Source organism: Diorhabda sublineata, chromosome 5 (genome assembly GCF_026230105.1).
Source record: "Diorhabda sublineata isolate icDioSubl1.1 chromosome 5, icDioSubl1.1, whole genome shotgun sequence".
NCBI lineage: Eukaryota > Metazoa > Arthropoda > Insecta > Coleoptera > Chrysomelidae > Diorhabda > Diorhabda sublineata.
In genome coordinates this window covers 36,675,389-36,698,356 of record NC_079478.1, presented here as the reverse complement: position 1 = coordinate 36,698,356, position 22,968 = coordinate 36,675,389, and the positions used below count along the sequence as shown (strand labels likewise).

General features: G+C 29.5%; 1 protein-coding gene and 1 long non-coding RNA gene across 3 annotated transcripts in view; one reads left to right on the top strand and one right to left on the bottom strand.

Annotated features, from left to right (window-relative positions):
- Positions 1 to 4,451: 4,451 nt before the first annotated feature.
- LOC130444302 (uncharacterized) overlaps positions 4,452 to 22,968 on the bottom strand; it is a 29,569-nt gene continuing 11,052 nt past the window's right edge. Inside the window, exon 2 of the long non-coding RNA XR_008909947.1 lies at positions 4,452 to 4,946. This is a non-coding gene — a long non-coding RNA (uncharacterized LOC130444302). The remainder of the gene's footprint in view (positions 4,947 to 22,968) is intronic.
- LOC130444301 (serine/threonine-protein phosphatase 2A regulatory subunit B'' subunit beta) overlaps positions 4,637 to 22,968 on the top strand; it is a 29,041-nt gene continuing 10,709 nt past the window's right edge. For both annotated transcript variants that reach the window (XM_056779376.1, XM_056779377.1), the window contains exons 1-8: positions 4,637 to 4,803; positions 8,080 to 8,476; positions 15,126 to 15,476; positions 15,533 to 15,668; positions 15,721 to 15,899; positions 19,682 to 19,822; positions 20,285 to 20,451; positions 20,810 to 21,019. In XM_056779376.1, the coding sequence (XP_056635354.1) occupies positions 4,637 to 4,803; positions 8,080 to 8,476; positions 15,126 to 15,476; positions 15,533 to 15,668; positions 15,721 to 15,899; positions 19,682 to 19,822; positions 20,285 to 20,451; positions 20,810 to 21,019 (1,748 nt within the window). The remainder of the gene's footprint in view (positions 4,804 to 8,079; positions 8,477 to 15,125; positions 15,477 to 15,532; positions 15,669 to 15,720; positions 15,900 to 19,681; positions 19,823 to 20,284; positions 20,452 to 20,809; positions 21,020 to 22,968) is intronic.

The window sequence follows — 22,968 nt, the reverse complement described above, 5'->3', positions numbered from 1 at the left end:
TAATTTTATAGAATATACACTGCCGGTCAAAATTTAAGACCCCCAACAATTTTTTATGACATTTTTTTCACAAGTTTCGACATACGGGCAATTAATTTGTTGTTATATTCCTCCAACTTTCCCGTGAAGCAGGTTGGGCTTCAATTACGCACGTTTCTATCAAGTTATACCCACAAAAATTCAAAAATCCATCTCGAATTAATCGTAAACCAGCCATTTTGTTCTAAATTTTTTCTCTCGACCTCAAACCTCCTTTTAGGTTTCACTATTGGACTCAATCTAGTTGTTTCCGCGAAATTGAATGCTCAATCGTATATCAGAAGTTCCCAAACTTTTTTTTTCTCGTAAATCAATTTCAAAATACAAAATTTTCCATGGTATTTCGCCCCATTGATTAAATATATTTAAAATACGTACGCCACTGGTTGCATGGGTGTTTATTATCAGGTCAAGTGTCGAGTTGTAGGCTGCTTTTTTCACGTGACGTAAAAAAAAATTCTTCAGCATCAAGCTGTATTCGAATTAGTTGTTTAGACTATGTCTGCGGTATTCAATATCAAATTTTGCAGGTGGCTCGTCAAAATACATTTTTTTTTTCGGTTATTATCGAGATAAATATTTTTATATGTGATAAATGTAGTTAAAAAACCCCTCAATTTCATTTGGGGATTAGAAACTAATTAAAAACCACCCCAAAAATCAATTTTTGCAAAATATCTCAAAAATGCGAGAAGATATGAAAAAAATGTGCAAACAAAAAATATAGAGACTAAAATTTTCTATAAAATCGTTCCCCATCACTTTTCACGTATCTTCAATAGATACCGAGATATTTACAATGAAAGTACAAAATATAGTTCTGTGAAATCTAAAAATTACTGAATATCAAGATATTTATATTTATAATTTAAGGAACTGTCGTCCTATTGATAAAAATACACATCGAACTTAATTCCTCTGCTAAATTAAAGCCTTAAAAAAGCTCGTGCAGGTATATAGTATTCTTTTTGAAAAAAAAAAAAGTTTCGGTCGTTCAACTGGCCATAAGTACAAACTAGACAGTTAGATAGAAAGAGATAGAAGCTTCAACGTATTCATATGCGTGCGGTTATAGAGATGGGATTATCAAAATATATTTTACTACATAAACAACACCCAGTATTGATCAATTAAAATTTCTGAAACTGTAAAAAGAAAACACATTGGACTATACTTCTAAACCTATACATCTTTCTATAATTAATAATAAATAAAAATTGCCAAGTGTCATCCTCCATCTTGAATGTCATTTATCATGTAAAGTCAATAATTTGTCGTTAACGTCAACTATTCGGTGATATCTATGATCCCGTTGTGTGTTGTCTATGATTCAACCACCATCTGTCAACTGTTATTTCCTTTATTTGTTCTGTGATATCTATGATAATATCCGCAAGCTGTCATATATAATGTGTTTTCTATGATTGTAGGTTATTTGTTAACGTTATTATAACTATATACGGTTGTTGCCAAATCGTTTTATCTAATTATTTTGAAACGTCACGTAATTTAAATGATTACAGTTACAAAATAACTGTGTGTAAACACGCATCGAATCTCTAGTAAATGGAACGGCTTGGGCATGTAGAAGTGGAATATTTTTAGACTTTTCTACTATTAGACCAAGGAAGTTGAGATACGTCCGTAAGTTGAGCAATCGATGTAGGGAATAGTATAAATTTAATTTTACTAAGACTTTGCAATAAAATCAAATGTTTTAGTAGTTAATTTCGGAATTTGAGTTACTATAACAACGCAAATAGAATAGTCGTTCTACTTATACATAACATATACAGTATAAATCGAAAATGGGTGCATTGAATTAACGAGTATTGAAATTTCTGACACGATAAGAAAGCAATGGACGGTACGTGACATTCTTATCAATCGAGGAAGTGAAAATGTTTATGCAAATGTCAAATTTCACTCTAAGAATCGTGTCGTTGGTTGTACCTCGAAATATGCTATAACTTTTTAAGTTTTGATCGTACAAAAAAACTTTTGGTCTCAAAATTGTATAAAATTTTGAGCCCTACAACAAGATGATATTAGATTTCCGAAAAAAAAAATTCTAACCTTGAATTTTCCAAAAATTTTGAAATTTGTTTATACGTGTGTCGAGTATAGTAATAATAAGAGAATCAAAATAATTTTTTGTGGAAATATAGAGGAAACGTTTCTTGAGAAGTGGGTATTTTCAAATTTTGAAAATTCAAAATGGCGGCCGCGTGAACTGAATTTATATACGTATTTTTCGATTCATTTTTATTTCGTTAATATTAATAACATTGAAATGTTATTAATGTTTGTATCGGCGGAGAAAGAGTTGTAGTTTTATATAAAATACTAAAAGTGAATTTAAAAATTTCAGTTATATATTTTTTAACGCTTAAACTGAAAAATAGTTTTTTCGAGATTTATTAGTGAAAAATCGATGTTAACTGCAGTTTCAAATTATGAAGGAATAATCCTTAAAAAACTAAAAATTTCAAAAAAAAAATTTTCCCAATACGATTATTACAAGGGGAGATAACGACAATCAAAGTGACAGTATACTATAAGGAATTACGTAGCCGCCATTTTGAATTTTCAAAATTTGAAAACATCAACTTCTTTAGAAACATTTCCTCTATATTTCCACGGAAAATCAATTTGATTTTCATGTTTTTACTATAATTCATGCGTGAATAATAAATTTTTCAAATTTCTGCCTTATTTTCGAAAAATTGAGCGTTTAAACATTTTTTTTCTATAAATTTATTTTTATTACGTTATAAAGTATAAAATTACTTAAAATTTTTTGGTCTACAATTTTTTTATACTAGCAAAAATACTTTAAAAAAAAAAGAAAATGATTGGAAATCGATATATTTTCACTTAGAAACATAATATTCCGTCGCAAATAAATTTTCGACCTAATTTTCCTGTACTAATACCAATTCCATCGCTTTTACAACAACCAACGAAATTTTCATCAAATTAGATTCAAAATCAATCAACTACACCTCGTACAATTGTTAAATTACAATGCATTACAATTTTCGCATACTTTCACCGTATTATCATCGACTTTGAATCAGGAATGATAAATTGTGGTGATAACATTGAATAGAACCTTCTCCTGGGTCATCAACCGGACTTTTATCATCTATACGTATTGTCACTTCATATTACGCATTTATTCATTTAATAAATATTTCGTTTAATCCAAATCATCGATAGTATAAAAAAGAAATTGAAATCAACAATGCTTAATACCTCTACAACGACTATTATTAGATACACGTTAGAACGCAATGAGATTAGAATAAAAAATTGTTAACCTATAAACATATACGTGCAGTAATCTTTGTTCGGAGGTCGCCTTACATAATAATTGACCATCGTGTTACTAAAAATAGCGCCACGCCAAAAAATGGGCGTAGCCAAGGCGGGCAACATACAGACTGTTCGGTTTTCCTCGAAATCAGTAGCGTCACTAATATAAATGAACGGAAACTACACCCCGTATACTAGATTTGTCTAGTTTACTTTCTCTATGATAATTCGATTTTATCGTGATTTAAAGTTACCTACTATACCGACGAACGATTTGTTGTTATTTTAAGTCTCCAATGCCAAGTCTGTTGCCAAAAAATGTTTGAGGCCAAAGGGCAACGACATCCTAAATGTACATGCATTTGAATTGATTATATCGTAACAATCGTATTTGTAATTTGTTTAAACAAAAATTAAGTGTGTCAATAAATTGATATGAAATAATTGACGATTATATTTATTTTGGTTGGATGTTCAAAAGCAAAAGGCCAAGAATAAAAGAATAATAAATGTCATTCATAGATAAAGTGTTTGGTCATAGAGGTTTAACTATCAATTCATAGACAAAATAATAGAGGGGACGTAATTAGAAAAAATTCCAAACCAAATAAAATTCTTCAAATTATCAATAAACTATATTTTTTAGGTAAATTGGTAAATATTAATTAACGATTAAATATATACGTAATAATAATAAGATTTTAGCTGAATACTTGACAGTTAAAGTACAAGAACTTCGTTCGTTATTTAATCCATAGATAAATAGATATTTCATAGAGGGATTCGATTAAATCCGTAAATAAACAAGTTATGTTATATTATAATAAAAATAAGATATTATACAAATGAAAAATTTATGTAATGTGTTTTTTTATATAATAAAAATTAAGTATATCATAGAATTAATGCCGAATTATAAACGTTCATTTGTATTGTCTGATTACTTCAACGGAAAAGACCAATAGAAAAAGAAGAATCTTTATTATTATTCAATTCATAGATAAATAATTATTTCATAGAGGGATTCGTTTAAATCCATAAATAAACTACTTATTTATACCGGGTACATTGTTGTAATAAATAAAACGATGTAATAAATTTAAAGATTATTTTATTCATTTTGTAGCTTTTTTTTCTAAAATTGTTACAACGCTGAAAGATAACGCGATTTTTCTTTCGTTTCAGCGATACAACTATCAAGTATGAGCAGGCCTTTCTTGAATCTTCGCAGTAGGCGGGGCTGACGTGGTCGTTATTGAAATTAACCTAAAATAATTTTATGATGGCCACAACTGCTCGCAGAAGGGATCCCGACGATGACATCGCCGCTATCGCTAAACAAATATCGGATCAAGCAGAAGCTATTTATCAAAATTGGAAATCGAGAGGTTTAGGACCGGCGGATCTTCTGACGTGTCATGGCGCTGGCGATACCACTAAATTGGGGTAAGTCGTAAAGGTTAAAAAAATAAATATGCGACGTTGTCGGATTTCGGAGGCGATACGAAGATTTGAGGAATTTTTTTTTTGAGGTATTTTCATACGATGTTTTGTACCAGGGTCTGTTGGTTGTTTGTGTAGAGACGGTCCTGTAAAAATCATCGTTTTTTAATGAAAATACGTGAAAAATTGAATTTAAATACGAAATTAGAAACATTTATTAATTTGACAACGTTTTGCGTCGTTAGTTTTGTCTAGATAGGTTTTGAAATGTTACGAGGGTTATACCGAATGTTGAAAATTTTCTAATAACAATATTATTTGAGATATAAAAGGGCAAAGTACGAGAATATAAAAAAAAATGAAAGGAAAATTAATTTACGGGCGATCTGAGATCGGGAAATGGAAGGGGGTGAGTTTTTAGGGGTAAAAACGGTTTTTTTCGATTTGTGGTAAAACTACGAATCGTATTAAAAAGTTTTAAAAAGAAAAATTGTAGATAATGAAAAGATCTACAACTTTTGTATTCACACTTTTTTTATATAACCTCAAAATTTATATGAAAAGTTGAAATAACGAAATTTTTGGCAAAAAATGAAAAAAATAAATATTTCAAAACGAATAAATCTAAAAATTATTCGAGATATAAAAGGGCAAAATACGAGAATATAAAAAAAATGAAAGGAAAATCAATTTACGGGCGATCTGAGATCGGGAAATGGAGGGGGGTGAGGTTTTAGGGGTAAAAACGGTTTATTTCGATTTGTGGTAAAACTACGAATCGTATGAAAAAATTTTAAAAAGAAAAGTTGTAGATAATGAAAAGATCTACAACTTTTGTATTTACACTTTTTTCACATAACCTCAAAATTTATGTGAAAAGTTGAAATAACAAAATTTTTGACAAAAAATGAAAAAATAAATATTTCAAAACGAATAAATCAAAAAATTTTTCGAGATATAAAAGGGCAAATTACGAGAATATAAAAAAAAATGAAAGGAAAATCAATTTACGGGCGATCTGAGATCGGGAAATGGAGGGGGGTGAGTTTTTAGGGGTAAAAACGGTTTATTTCGATTTGTGGTAAAACTACGAATCGTATGAAAAAATTTTAAAAAGAAAAGTTGTAGATAATGAAAAGATCTACAACTTTTGTATTCACACTTTTTTTATATAACCTCAAAATTTATATGAAAAGTTGAAATAACGAAATTTTTGGCAAAAAATGAAAAAATAAATATTTCAAAACGAATAAATCTAAAAATTATTCGAGATATAAAAGGGCAAAATACAAGAATATAAAAAAAATGAAAGGAAAATCAATTTACGGGCGATCTGAGATCGGGAAATGGAGGGGGGTGAGTTTTTAGGGGTAAAAACGGTTTATTTCGATTTGTGGTAAAACTACGAATCGTATTAAAAAATTTTAAAAAGAAAAATTGTAGATAATGAAAAGATCTACAACTTTTGTATTCACACTTTTTTTATATAACCTCAAAATTTATATGAAAAGTTGAAATAACGAAATTTTTGGCAAAAAATGAAAAAATAAATATTTCAAAACGAATAAATCTAAAAATTATTCGAGATATAAAAGGGCAAAATACAAGAATATAAAAAAAATGAAAGGAAAATCAATTTACGGGCGATCTGAGATCGGGAAATGGAGGGGGGTGAGTTTTTAGGGGTAAAAACGGTTTTTTTCGATTTGTGGTAAAACTACGAATCGTATGAAAAAAATTCAAATAGAAAAGTTGTAGATAATGAAAAGATCTACAACTTTTGTATTTACACTTTTTTCACATAACCTCAAAGTTTATATGAAAAGTTGAAATAACAAAATTTTTGGCAAAAAATGAAAAAATAAATATTTCAAAACGAATAAACCATAATGTATTCCAAACATAAAAAGTTAAATCCTCATTAAATTCCGAGAAAAATTTTTTTTTATAGAAATAAAGCAAAAAAATTGGTTATTTCAATTTTTTTTATATAAATTTTGAGGTTATTTGAAAAAAGTGCAAATACAAAAGTTGTAGATCTTTTCATTATCTACAACTTTTCTATTTAAATTTTTTTCATACGATATATAATAAGTTTTATACCAGGGTCTGTTGGTTGTTTGTGTAGAGACGGTCCTGTAAAAATCATCATTTTCCAATGAAAATACGTAAAAAATAAAATTTAAATACAAAATTAGAAACATTTAATAATTTGGCAACGTTTTACGTTGTTAATTTCGTCTAGAATAGGTTTTGAAATGTTACGAGGGTTACACCGAACGTTGAAAATTTTCTAATAATAAAATTATACGATATGGACGTTATCAAAGTTCGCAGTTACATCGTGGGTTACCAAAGGACCTTCAAACAGCCCCATCGTTACCCGGTGTTGCAAAAAAACTTCAAATTAGGTTCGAAAAATAATTTTTTCGATTGTTTCATTTTTAACTTTTCCCGATTACGGCCCACGTACTATTTTCTCACAAACAGCAAATTTAACCCGTCGGTTTTAATTTTAGTTACAGAACCATCCAGAAACGTGAATCACGTCGCTTCCTAGTCGATCCAACTTCTTTTGAAACGCGTCTTCGACGAAATACGGTTTTTCCGGTGATTTCGTAAATTTTTGTCGTTGCGTTGTTATCGGACTGTGATTGATCAAAATCAATGTTCAATTTGCGTGAAAATGACGTGGATTACGGCGGGTTATACGTCTATTAAAATCATTTTCGAATGATAACTTCGTAATATAAAAATTTGTAGGTTATGTTTATGTGAATTAATGTTTCGCGTTTCGAATATTTTTCAATCAACCCTCGTATAAACCGTACACGACTTTCCTCTCGCGTCGTTTCGCGAATAATCGTTTTCGTTCGTTTTTAAGCGCTTGAATCCTTCACGAGACGTTGCCACTTCTTATATATATAATATACGATGACCCACTTATTTTTTTTTTACGTATATATACATATGTTTGTAATGAAAGATAATTACTGGTTACATAATTTCATTATAAATAGTTGGACAAAGATACAGTGGCGTGCATCGAAACAAAAAATTTATTCTACTTTGATTATAGTCCAGTCAAATTTGGTTTGATGGTGGATACAACATGTTTTTTCTTTAATATATATAAATATCGATATAAAATTGTTTATATCTATAAATCTAACCTAACTTAAATAAAATTTCGATAAACGTCAAATGGATTTGACATTGACAGCGCCATCTGCGTGTGTTTGTTCAACAAACGACTTTTGTTGGTTTTTGTTGTTCCAGATCGATGTTGAAGCCTCAACCAGCGGCGTCGAAACCTGCTTCTCTGGATATACTGGCGCATGCTCCGACGATGGACAACAACAGATTGGAAAAATTGGTGAAAAATTTCGTCGACGAGGATAAAGCTCGGATAGCCGCTACGAAAAACAAATCTCCATCGCCGGTGACGTCGCCCACCAATAAGATGCCTTCTAGTATACAATACGCGTTGCAAAAGTTCGAAAAGGGCGTTAACCAAACCGAGGATAGAGTGGGGGGGATGAGTGATAGTTATTTGAGGAAAACGGCAACGTTGCCTAGTAGAAAAATCGGTGTGGGGAGTGGGGTGTTGAGTGGAAATGGTTCGGGAGTGGGGGTGAATAGTTACGGCGCCGTGGCGGCCGCCAATTCGGTACAGGTGAGTGATTTTTTTTTTTGTTTTGAACGATTTTTTAATACCGCATTAAATATATTTTAAGCTACGATAAATTTTAATTTAATTTAAAAAAAATACTTTCCGTATGAACCTCGTATATGTTCCGCTAAATTTCATATTTAAATTTACTGTCGAAATAATGCAAATTATGGTACAAGGTTACCATTTTTATTTTATTTAAAAGTGAAAAGTTTATTGATTACAACATCTGGCAACATTGCACCGAATCGCGATCTACGGAGAGATGTATTAGTACGGTCAAATTAGATCAAAAAAATTTACGTAAATTCCCACCGAACTGAAAATCAGTAAAATTGTTTAAAATATGATTAAAAATGAAATTTGAAATATAATTAACGTGTATGAAAAAAAAATTATTCAAGGTCAATGGTAAAAAAAGTGAGTTTTTCGCGATTATCACTAAAACGGTGAGTTTTATCATAAAATTACCTCAGACAAAAATTGTAGATCGTAAAATTATCTACAAAAAACGTATTAATAATTTTTTTCTTACGACCCTCCGTTTCTGAGATATAATGCTTCAAAAAGTTGTAAAAGTTATAATCCGGTCAATTTAGATATTCGAAGTTACAGAAATTCCTATACACACTGAAAATCAGTAAAATTGTTTAAAATACAATTAAACATGAACTTTGAATGTTCCCCATCATTTTTGTTGCGTGGAAAAAAATTTATTCAAGATTAAAGGTCAAAAAATAAGTTTTTCGAAATTTTCTGCAAAACGGTTAGTTTTATCTTGAAAACACTCAAGACGAAAATTGTGGATCGTAAAATTATCTACAAAAAACGTATTAATAATTTTTTTCTTACGACCCTCCGTTTCTGAGATATAATGCTTCAAAAAGTTGTAAAAGTTATAATCCGGTCAATTTAGATATTCGAAGTTACAGAAATTCCTATACACACTGAAAATCAGTAAAATTGTTTAAAATACAATTAAACATGAAATTTGAATGTTTCCCATCATTTTTGTTGCGTGGAAAAAAATTTATTCAAGATTAAAGGTCAAAAAATAAGTTTTTCGAAATTTTCTGCAAAACGGTTAGTTTTATCTTGAAAACACTCAAGACGAAAATTGTAGATCGTAAAATTATCTACAAAAAACGAATTAATAATTTTTTTCCTACGACCCACCGTTTCTGAGATATAATGCTTCAAAAAGTTGTAAAAGTTATAATCCGGTCAATTTAGATATTCGAAGTTACAGAAATTCCTATACACACTGAAAATCAGTAAAATTGTTTAAAATACAATTAAACATAAAATTTGGATGTTCCCCATCATTTTTGTTGCGTGGAAAAAAATTTATTCAAGATTAAAGGTCAAAAAATAAGTTTTTCGAAATTTTCTGCAAAACAGTTAGTTTTATCTTGAAAACACTCAAGACGAAAATTGTAGATCGTAAAATTATCTACAAAAAACGTATTAATAATTTTTTTCTTACGACCCTCCGTTTCTGAGATATAATGCTTCTAAAAGTTGTAAAAGTTATAATCCGGTCAATTTAGATATTCGAAGTTACAGAAATTCCTATACACACTGAAAATCAGTAAAATTGTTTAAAATACAATTAAACATGAAATTTGAATGTTTCCCATCATTTTTGTTGCGTGGAAAAAAATTTATTCAAGATTAAAGGTCAAAAAAATGAGTTTTTCGCAATTTTCTGCAAAACGGTTAGTTTTATCTTGAAAACACTCAAGACGAAAATTGTAGATCGTAAAATTATCTACAAAAAACGAATTAATAATTTTTTTCCTACGACCCACCGTTTCTGAGATATAATGCTTCAAAAAGTTGAGATCGTCATAATATGCAAACGCCACCTAGGAGCTTGCTCTGGAATTTAAAAATCGATAAAGATTTCTGAAGGAATTTACTACAAAAAACGTCCCTTAACATTTTTAACTCAATTCGCCCCTGTAAATTTAATTTTTTTTGACCTATTCAAAATTTGATGGTCTTATTGATAATAATTTTTATTTTTTCAACAAAATTATGAAAAATTTTTAAAAAATTATAATATATTTCGATTTATTGATATTGAAAAGCTATTTTCTTCGGAAAAATGCATTTTCACTGTGTTTTTGGCTTTTTTTTTATAATTTTTTGAAAATTTTTCATAATTTTGTTAATAAAATAAAAATTATCAATAAGACCATCAAATTTTTGAATAGGTCAAAAAAAATTAAATTTACAGGGGTATAACAAAAATTTCATTTTAACTTTATGAATAACTTTCAAAGGGGGTAATTGAGTTAAAAATGTTAAGGGACGTTTTTTGTAGTAAATTCCTTCAGAAATCTTTATCGATTTTTAAATTCCAGAGCAAGCTCCTAGGTGGCGTTTGCATATTATGACGATCTCAACTTTTTGAAGCATTATATCTCAGAAACGGAGGGTCGTAAGAAAAAAATTATTAATACGTTTTTTGTAGATAATTTTACGATCTACAATTTTCGTCTTGAGTGTTTTCAAGATAAAACTAACCGTTTTGCAGAAAATTTCGAAAAACTTATTTTTTGACCTTTAATCTTGAATAAATTTTTTTCCTTTCAACAAAAATGATGGGGAACATTCAAATTTCATGTTTAATTGTATTTTAAACAATTTTACTGATTTTCAGTGTGTATAGGAATTTCTGTAACTTCGAATGTCTAAATTGACCGGATTATAACTTTTACAACTTTTTGAAGCATTATATCTCAGAAACCGTGGGTCGTAGGAAAAAAATTATTAATTCGTTTTTTGTAGATAATTTTACGATCTATAATTTTTGTATTGGGTAATTTTATGATAAAACTCACCGTTTTAGTGATAATCGCGAAAAACTCACTTTTTTACCTTTGACCTTGAATAATTTTTTTTTTCATACACGTTAATTATATTTCAAATTTCATTTTTAATCATATTTTAAACAATTTTACTAATTTTCAGTTCGGTGGGAATTTACGTAAATTTTTTTTGATCTAATTTGACCGTACCAATAAGTCTTTCCGTAGATCGCGATTTGGTGCAATGTTGCCAGATGTTGTAATCAATAAACTTTTCACTCTTAAATAAAATAAAAATGGACCCAGAAATTTTTTTGTGGCCAAATCCAATTTGTAAAAACACCTGGCAACGTTGTATTCAAATGATACGTCTGACAATACAGACAGTTCTAATGGAGGGGGAACCGATTCCAAACTAATTCGGAAACTAAAACTTGTTTCACCTTCAGATTTTTAATATACGAGGGGTGCACGAAAATTTCTTTCGATTTTACGCGATTGTGTTTTTAATTATGACGTTTTTTTGATGTTTCTCGTGTTCATTCGTAACAAGCAGATTGTTTAGTGTCGAAAATCAGTTAAAATCCTATTCGTACTGATAATATTTAACTAGTTCGCGTTTATTTACGCAAAATGGGATGTAATCACGCTATTTCGACGTTTTACGTGTTGGAATATGTTTTTTTCCGACAAAATCTAATCAACGTTGATTTTATCGAGAACGTATTGAAACAACGTTGCCAAATTATCACGAAAATTTTCGTTTCCTTTCAAATGCCCGTTTTCAATGGTTGAAAAAATTTTTAAAATCTAATAATTTCGAATTCCCCCCTACGAGAAAATCGGACGTTAATTTTTCCACTAAAAAATGTTGTTGCTAATAGATTTCGTTGATAATCATTATTTATAACAAAAAATTATCGATTCCCCTCGTATACAATTTAACGAAACCGATTATTCATCGTCGTTTTATTCATGAATACCCCCCGTATAACTACTAACGATCTAATACTAATTTTGAAGGTGATACACGATACATGTCACGTGTCAATCTTCACATATTATTTTGGGATGAAATTTTCAAAATTTCGTAGTTAATTACGTACACGAAATAATTAATTATGGCGTACATTTTGAGTTTGAAAATTTTCATCTAAAATCCATTTAGTTACATCGTAATGAAGCTTAATTTACTTCATTAAAACCTATTGGTCATTAATCTTCATTGCGTTTTATGAAATTGGTTGATTAATATCGAGATAAGGGTCCAATTAATCGGAAATTGCTTCGAACTACCCCCGAAACAACAATTTTTGTACGGGCGATCTGAGATCGGGAAATGGAAGGGGGTGAGTTTTTAGGGGTAGAAACGGTTTTTTTCGATTTGTGGTAAAACTACGAATCGTATGAAAAAATTTTAAAAAGAAAAGTTGTAGATAATGAAAAGATCTACAACTTTTGTATTTACACTTTTTTCACATAACCTCAAAATTTATGTGAAAAGTTGAAATAACAAAATTTTTGACAAAAAATGAAAAAATAAATATTTCAAAACGAATAAATCAAAAAATTATTCGAGATATAAAAGGGCAAAGTACGAGAATATAAAAAAAAATGAAAGGAAAATTAATTTACGGGCGATCTGAGATCGGGAAATGGAAGGGGGTGAGTTTTTAGGGGTAAAAACGGTTTTTTTCGATTTGTGGTAAAACTACGAATCGTATGAAAAAAATTCAAAAAGAAAAGTTGTAGATAATGAAAAGATCTACAACTTTTGTATTTACACTTTTTTCACATAACCTCAAAATTTATGTGAAAAGTTGAAATAACAAAATTTTTGACAAAAAATGAAAAAATAAATATTTCAAAACGAATAAATCTAAAAATTATTCGAGATATAAAAGGGCAAAGTACGAGAATATAAAAAAAATGAAAGGAAAATTAATTTACGGGCGATCTGAGATCGGGAAATGGAAGGGGGTGAGTTTTTAGGGGTAAAAACGGTTTTTTTCGATTTGTGGTAAAACTACGAATCGTATGAAAAAAATTCAAAAAGAAAAGTTGTAGATAATGAAAAGATCTACAACTTTTGTATTTACACTTTTTTCACATAACCTCAAAATTTATGTGAAAAGTTGAAATAACAAAATTTTTGACAAAAAATGAAAAAATAAATATTTCAAAACGAATAAATCAAAAAATTATTCGAGATATAAAAGGGCAAAGTACGAGAATATAAAAAAAAATGAAAGGAAAATTAATTTACGGGCGATCTGAGATCGGGAAATGGAAGGGGGTGAGTTTTTAGGGGTAAAAACGGTTTTTTTCGATTTGTGGTAAAACTACGAATCGTATGAAAAAAATTCAAAAAGAAAAGTTGTAGATAATGAAAAGATCTACAACTTTTGTATTTACACTTTTTTCACATAACCTCAAAATTTATGTGAAAAGTTGAAATAACAAAATTTTTGACAAAAAATGAAAAAATAAATATTTCAAAACGAATAAATCTAAAAATTATTCGAGATATAAAAGGGCAAAGTACGAGAATATAAAAAAAATGAAAGGAAAATTAATTTACGGGCGATCTGAGATCGGGAAATGGAATGGGGTGAGTTTTTAGGGGTAAAAACGGTTTTTTTCGATTTGTGGTAAAACTACGAATCGTATGAAAAAAATTCAAAAAGAAAAGTTGTAGATAATGAAAAGATCTACAACTTTTGTATTTACACTTTTTTCACATAACCTCAAAATTTATGTGAAAAGTTGAAATAACAAAATTTTTGACAAAAAATGAAAAAATAAATATTTCAAAACGAATAAATCTAAAAATTATTCGAGATATAAAAGGGCAAAGTACGAGAATATAAAAAAAATGAAAGGAAAATTAATTTACGGGCGATCTGAGATCGGGAAATGGAAGGGGGTGAGTTTTTAGGGGTAAAAACGGTTTTTTTCGATTTGTGGTAAAACTACGAATCGTATGAAAAAAATTCAAAAAGAAAAGTTGTAGATAATGAAAAGATCTACAACTTTTGTATTTACACTTTTTTCACATAACCTCAAAATTTATGTGAAAAGTTGAAATAACCAAGTTTTTGGCAAAAAATGGAAAAATAAATATTTCAAAACGAATAAATCATAATGTATTCCAAACATAAAAAGTTAAATCTTCATTAAATTCCGTGAAAATTTTTTTTTATAGAAATAAAGCAAAAAATTGGTTATTTCAATTTTTTTTATATAAATTTTGAGGTTATTTGAAAAAAGTGTAAATACAAAAGTTGTAGATCTTTTCATTATCTACAACTTTTCTATTTAAATTTTTTTCATACGATATATAATAAGTTTTATACCAGAGTCTGTTGGTTGTTTTGTGTAGAGACGGTCCTGTAAAAATCATCATTTTTCAATGAAAATACGTAAAAAATTAAATTCAAATACAAAATTAGAAACATTTAATAATTTGGCAACGTTTTACGTTGTTAATTTCGTCTAGAATAGGTTTTGAAATGTTACGAGGGTTACACCGAACGTTGAAAATTTTCTAATAACAAAATTATACGATATGGACGTTATCAAAGTTCGCAGTTACATCGTGGGTTACCAAAGGACCTTCAAACAGCCCCATCGTTACCCGGTGTTGCAAAAAAACTTCAAATTAGGATCGAAAAATAATTTTTTCATTTCAATCGTTTTAAAGGAACGTGAGGTGGGTTTAGACCGTCGTGAGACGTATTAGTTTTTCCCAACTGACGACTCGTTCGACGTTAACTTACTCACTCGAGTTCACCCTCTCCGTTTCTAACAATAAGGGATGAAAATGTTTGTTCCAGCTCCAAACTACGGCGAAACCAGCGATCGGTCAAAAACCCCAAATATCACCGAAACCCCGTTTGAGCGATACCATCGAAATGACCCTGCCGCCGGACCTGGTAACCAGCGCCGGCTTGCAAACATGGCCGCTGAAAAACCGCGTAATCAACAAGGACCTACCGGCGAAGAAAATGGCGGAAAATAACGTTTATTCGGGAACGATAAAACCGAATGGCGCCGATGAGGCGGATAAACACCCTTCGTCGGTGACTATAGACCAAGTGGCGTTGGAGGAGAAAAAATTCATCAACGCCCTCAAAAACGGAGATATCGTTAGCGAAGAACCAATTAGGAATATAAGGAAACCAACTGTAAGTCGAACGGTTCCTTCCAAGTGTATTTTGATATAATTCTAGTCGCATTCCAGACGATAAAGCAGCTTCCGTCGACCAAAGAACCCCTTCCGGCGGAAAAACTGGTCGAATCTACCACGTCGACGACGGCCACGAAATGGGGGCTGCGCAGCACGCCGCGTCGCCTCGAACAACAAGTGCCTCATCCGGGTAACTCGATTTCGTCGTTTTTTCCTATCGAAATTAACGTTTCCGTTTCCAGAATTGACGACTAGCCAAAGACAACACCTTCGGCAATCGGCTGCTTCGAATCCGGTCCGACCGTTTTTGACCAGGGGATCCGTCGCAGAAAGGGTGCTCATATTCGAGAGGTGTCCCAGCGATTTGTTGCTGGATAAAAGAGTGAGAGCGCCGGCTCCCCATCTACCTTCAAAAATACAGGTGAGCGTTAAAATTTTTAAACTACCAATTTTTTACACCTCCCTGTATATATTTTTCTCGATAATAACCCGATCCGACATAATTTATAATTTAATCGGCGATGTTTTGAATTTTATTGAAAAATAAATTTTTATTTCGTTTTACAACTTTCGGAACGAACCTCGTATATAAATACGATCATTATACATATTAAATTAATTTCACAAATTTCAACGCCATCTACCGAATCTCGTGGTACTACAAATTCATCATCGAAATTGTTTAAACTGCCAATTTTGTACACCTCCCTGTATATATTTTTCTCGATAATAACCCGATCCGACATAATTTATAATTTAATCGACGATGTTTTGAATTTTATTGAAAATTAAATTCTTATTTCTTTTTACAACTTTCGGAACGAACCTCGTATATAGATACGATCATTATACGTATTAAATTAATTTCACAAATTTCAACGCCATCTATACCGAATCTCGTGGTACTACAAATTCATCATCGAAATTGTTTAAACTGCCAATTTTGTACACCTCCCTGTATATATTTTTCTCGATAATAACCCGATCCGACATAATTTATAATTTAATCGACGATGTTTTGAATTTTATTGAAAAATAAATTTTTATTTCGTTTTACAACTTTCGGAACGAACCTCGTATATAGATACGATCATTATACGTATTAAATTAATTTCACAAATTTCAACGCCATCTACCGAATCTCGTGGTACTACAAATTCATCATCGAAATTGTTTAAACTACCAATTTTTTACACCTCCCTGTATATATTTTTCTCGATAATAACCCGATCTGACATAATTTATAATTTAATCGACGATGTTTTGAATTTTATTGAAAAATAAATTTTTATTTCGTTTTACAACTTTCGGAACGAACCTCGTATATAAATACGATCATTATACATATTAAATTAATTTCACAAATTTCAACGCCATCTACCGAATCTCGTGGTACTACAAATTCATCATCGAAATTGTTTAAACTGCCAATTTTTTACACCTCCCTGTATATATTTTTCTCGATAATAACCCGATCCGACATAATTTATAATTTAATCGACGATGTTTTGAATTTTATTGAAAAATAAATTTTTATTTCGTTTTACAACTTTCGGAACGAACCTCGTATATAAATACGATCATTATACATATTAAATTAATTTCACAAATTTCAACGCCATCTACCGAATCTCGTGGTACTACAAATTCATCATCGAAATTGTTTAAACTGCCAATTTTTTACACCTCCCTGTATATATTTTTCTCGATAATAACCCGATCCGACATAATTTATAATTTAATCGACGATGTTTTGAATTTTATTGAAAATTAAATTCTTATTTCTTTTTACAACTTTCGGAACGAACCTCGTATATAGATACGATCATTATACGTATTAAATTAATTTCACAAATTTCAACGCCATCTATACCGAATCTCGTGGTATTACAAATTCATCATCGAAATTGTTTAAACTGCCAATTTTTTACACCTCCCTGTATATATTTTTCTCGATAATAACCCGATCTGACATAATTTATAATTTAATCGACGATGTTTTGAATTTTATTGAAAAATAAATTTTTATTTCGTTTTACAACTTTCGGAACGAACCTCGTATATAGATACGATCGTTATACGTATTAAATTAATTTCACAAATTTCAACGCCATCTACCGAATCTCGTGGTACTACAAATTCATCATCGAAATTGTTTAAACTGCCAATTTTTTACACCTCCCTGTATATATTTTTCTCGATAATAACCCGATCTGACATAATTTATAATTTAATCGACGATGTTTTGAATTTTATTGAAAAATAAATTTTTATTTCGTTTTACAACTTTCGGAACGAACCTCGTATATAGATACGATCGTTATACGTATTAAATTAATTTCACAAATTTCAACGCCATCTACCGAATCTCGTGGTATTACAAATTAATCATCGAAATTGTTTAAACTACCAGTTTTTCACACCTCCCTGTATATATTTTTCTCGATAATAACCCGATCCGACATAATTTATAATTTAATCGACGATGTTTTGAATTTTATTGAAAAATAAATTTTTATTTCGTTTTACAACTTTCGGAACGAACCTCGTATATAGATACGATCGTTATACGTATTAAATTAATTTCACAAATTTCAACGCCATCTACCGAATCTCGTGGTACTACAAATTCATCATCGAAATTGTTTAAACTGCCAATTTTTTACACCTCCCTGTATATATTTTTCTCGATAATAACCCGATCCGACATAATTTATAATTTAATCGGCGATGTTTTGAATTTTATTGAAAAATAAATTTTTATTTCGTTTTACAACTTTCGGAACGAACCTCGTATATAGATACGATCATTATACGTATTAAATTAATTTCACAAATTTCAACGCCATCTATACCGAATCTCGTGGTACTACAAATTCATCATCGAAATTGTTATACACAGTTGCCGCGTTTATTTCATTTTTATATTTCATAATACGACGTAAATAAATATTTATATGTGCAAATTTATTTTAATAAAAATCATATTTAATCGTAAAATCATAAAATCATAATTAACTTCTATTTGATTACGTAATTTTCTTTTATGAAAATTGTTATTAGTACAAACACGTGGCAACGTTGCAACAAAACTAGATAATAAACAGATAGATTAATAATACAGTGTTGCCACGTTTATTTTCGTTATGATATGTTTCTTTTGATAAATTTTTTTCAACTTTAGGTTTATTTTTGATGAAAAATAAATTCGAATAATCATATATTTTCATAATGACCTAAATTAATCTAAACGTTAATTTTTTACTTATTATCTTATATACGCAATTCTAAATAGCATCGACAAAAATAAAACTCTGACAACAACGCTTGTATACACATAATTTATTGCAATTTAACTTAAAACGAAAATTCTATTAAAAATTTTTTGGTTCGAAAAAATTTGAAAGCAAATTGTTTTCTTATTTATATTATCGGCAGAAATGATAAATCTGACAACAATGCGGTCAATTGCTTGTATAATATCCCTAAATTATCAAAACTTAACCTCAAAAAAGAATCTTCGCTTGACAATAATTTAGAAACAATTTTTTTCCTAATTTATTCGATTTCGTTGTATTTTTTTACACCCGGCAACGTTGCAACGAAACTCGATCTACAGTTTCCAACAACATAAAAAATAATAACGAAGAGATAGATTGTGTTAATACAGTGTTGCCACGTTTATTTTCATTATGATATGCAACTTTTTTGTAACTTTGTACTTCATAGACCTTTTTATATGTTTCTTTCGATATTTTTTTTCAACTTTAGGTTTATTTTTGATAAAAATGAAATTGAAAAATCATTTCGAATTGGTATCGAATCGATTCTGTACAAAAAACGACTGTGTTGATAGAATTTTTTTTAAATCACGTAAACAAAAAAGTAAATGCTTTTTTGAGACATCCTGTATATATCCCCGACGAATTAAATGACTTATAAAGATAATACAAACAATTTAATCATTAAATTATTCAAATTTAATTACAATTTCTGTATTTTTGTTATTTCGAAAATTATTTTTAACAAATTTGATGATTCTAAATACCACCAGAAAACTTGGCGGTTTTCCAAAAAAGTATCGTGTTTGTTGGGAATGTGTTTCATGTTTTTTTTTTTAATCATAAACTTTGAAAATTTACATTCAATGATATCGCTGGAAAAATAATTGAAATTTGTGGTATTTACGAATATTATTCGCAGCCGGTACAGAAACAACCACCACTTCAACACACTACCCTTCAAAGACACATCAGAGCTCATAGAAACGTCAATATTCCAAGGTTTCATTTCCCTACTGGCAAACCAGCAGCGCCAGGACAATTGGACATCATTAGGACCAAGGTCAGTCCTTTTAACGCTTCACCCGGTATATTTCAAAGTTGAGATAATAAAAAGTTGTTAACTTTTGGTGGAATTTCAAAGAAAACGTTTATTACATTGATTCTTAGTAAATGATTTACGTAACACCACATTATTAATTATTTCTCAATTATTTATTACTTATTGTAAAACATCCGGTATATAATTATGATTGTTTGGAAATAATGATAAGTACACGTGCGCTTTTATAGAAATATTTTTTTTTATTAAAAAAAAAACGAAACAAAAATCTTTATTTATATTTATGACGTTTGGTGGAATTTAAACGCCGCGTCGATTTGGAAGTGTAAATAAATTCATTGGTTCATTCCACCAAAAGAAAAACTTTTTTTAATACGATTTATTTTTATTAATTTTTTTTTTTCTTATAAAATTGAACTGTTTCATTAAAAGTACGGTGAAATATTTTATATAAATATATAGGTGGCGGGTGCTTTTGCAAAGATCGGAGAAAGGGCTTCCAGGGAACATTTTGCGGCGCTCACTCAAGCCGCGCAACTTCCCTTATATTGGAAGACGCCCTTATATTTGGCCGCTTGTGCAGATAAAGGCAGTTGTAATATGGAACAATTCATGACCTTCTGGCAAAGGTAAGGTAATTGAATGTCATAATGTCCGAAATGTTCGAAATAACGAAATATTTTTCCATATAACGATATTTATTTTTCAAAATCTGGCAACACCGCTTTTTGACAATTGATATGGTTAAACAATTACGGTAACGACGATTTTTTTGCTTATAAAAATTTTAGAAACAATTTTTTTTTTTCAATTTATTGGATTTGTATTAAATCTGGCAACAACGCGACCGTCGGCTAGCGAATATACCGCACCTGACACCGATTATCAGTGTCAACAAAACCGCCGAACAGGGATTTTTTTTTTCAAAATATTTATTTTATACCGAACTTTACCATTTTTCGAAATAGTTTCAAAATGACATTTTAGTATGACGACGCAATGTCACGACGCCGCCAGTCGTTTTATATACATCCTCACCAGAGGTCGCCGGAATTGGTTAGCGCCCGAAGATTTTATACCATTAGTTCAAGACGTCGTCGAAACGCATCCCGGACTAACGTTCCTTAAGGAAGCCACGGAATTCCACTCGAGATACGTACATACGGTGATAGCCAGAATATATTATTGCGTTAACCGGTAAGTGATATATTATTCGTGTATTAGTTGCGACTAATTTTTCACATACCCTGTATATGAATACTGAAAACTTCAATAATAATAAGTTGTTAACTTTTGGTGGAATTTCAAAGAAATCGTTCATTATTTTCAATACTTTGATTCTTGGTAGATAAATTACATAGTATCACTACATTGTTAATTATTTCTCGATTATTTATTACTTATTATAAAACATCCGGTATATAATTACGTGTCTTTGGAAATAATAACAAGTATACGTGTACTTTTTAGGAAACATTTTTTCTAAATCAATATTATTTTTATGTTTTGGTGGAATTTCAACGTCGTGCTTATTGCGAAGTGTAGACAGATTTATTGGTTCATTCCACCAAATAATAAATATTTTGTGAACATCATTGGTTTTTCATTGTTTTTTATTTTAAATAAAATTAATCAGTTGTCGTAAAAATAAGCGAAATTATTTTTATTTCAATATATGGCTGACGGATATTTTTGCAAAAATAGTAGAAATTTTTCTTGCGGTATGGCCCTAAATGATAGTTACGTTTTAATCTAAAATTATTATCGTTTGAATCACTACCAAATTAATATGAAAAAAAAAATACTTCAATGTTTCAAGATTTTGTTTTCCCTTCAAAGTCCATGAAAAAATATTATTATTTTTATTTACGACATTAGGTGGAATTTCAACGTCGCGTCAATTCCGAAATGTAGATAAATTTATTGGTTCATTCCACCAAAAAATAAAAGTTTTATCAACACGATATGTTATTTATTTTTTTTTTCAATTGAATTGTTTTATTGAAATCACGTGAAATTATTTTTATATAATATATAGATGGCGCGTATTTTTGCAAATCCGGAAGGTACATTTCGCGGCATATCCCTAAATGATAGTTTCATTATATTTTTAAATTAATATTGTTTTAATTACGACTAAATTGGTATACAATAAAAATACGTCAATATTTCAAAATTCCAGCAGCTCCAAGACATTTGGATGTCATTAGGACCAATATCGTATCGACATTTTATCTAATAATTTTTCTACTACCAAGTAGATGAATATTTGAGATTTGAAATAGAAAAATTTACGACACTTGGTGGAATGTAAACGTCGCGTCGATTTCGAAATGTAGATAAAATTTTTAGTTGATTCCACCAAATAAAAAAACGTGTTATTAATCACGTGAAATTATTTTTATACAAATATATAGATATAATTATAGATGTTTGAAAATACCAATAAATAGACGTGGGAATAATATTTTCTAAATCAAATCGACTAAAGAAAATTATTTTTATTTATAAACACAACTTTGGTGGAATTACAACGGCGTGCCTATTGCGAAGTGTAGAAATAGTTTTTGGTTTATTCCACCAAAAAAACATTTTATCAACACGATATGTTTTTATTTATTATTTTTTTAATTAAATTGTTTTATTAAAATTAAGGGATATTATTTTTATATAAATATATATATATATAGATATAATTATGGTTGATTGATAAAACCAATAAAAAGATCTGGGAATAATATTTTCTAAATCAAATCGACTAAAGAAAATTATTTTTATTTATAAACACAACATTTGGTGGAATTACAACGACGTGCCTATTGCGAAGTGTAGACAAATTTTTTGGTTCATTCCACCAAAAAAACGTTTTATCAACACGATATGTTTCTATTTATTATTTTTTCAATTGAATTGTTTTATTAAAATTAAGGGATATTATTTTTATATAAATATATATATATAGATATAATTATGGTTGATTGATAAAACCAATAAAAAGATCTGGGAATAATATTTTCTAAATCAAATCGACTAAAGAAAATTATTTTTATTTATAAACACAACATTTGGTGGAATTACAACGACGTGCCTATTGCGAAGTGTAGACAAATTTTTTGGTTCATTCCACCAAAAGAACATTTTATCAA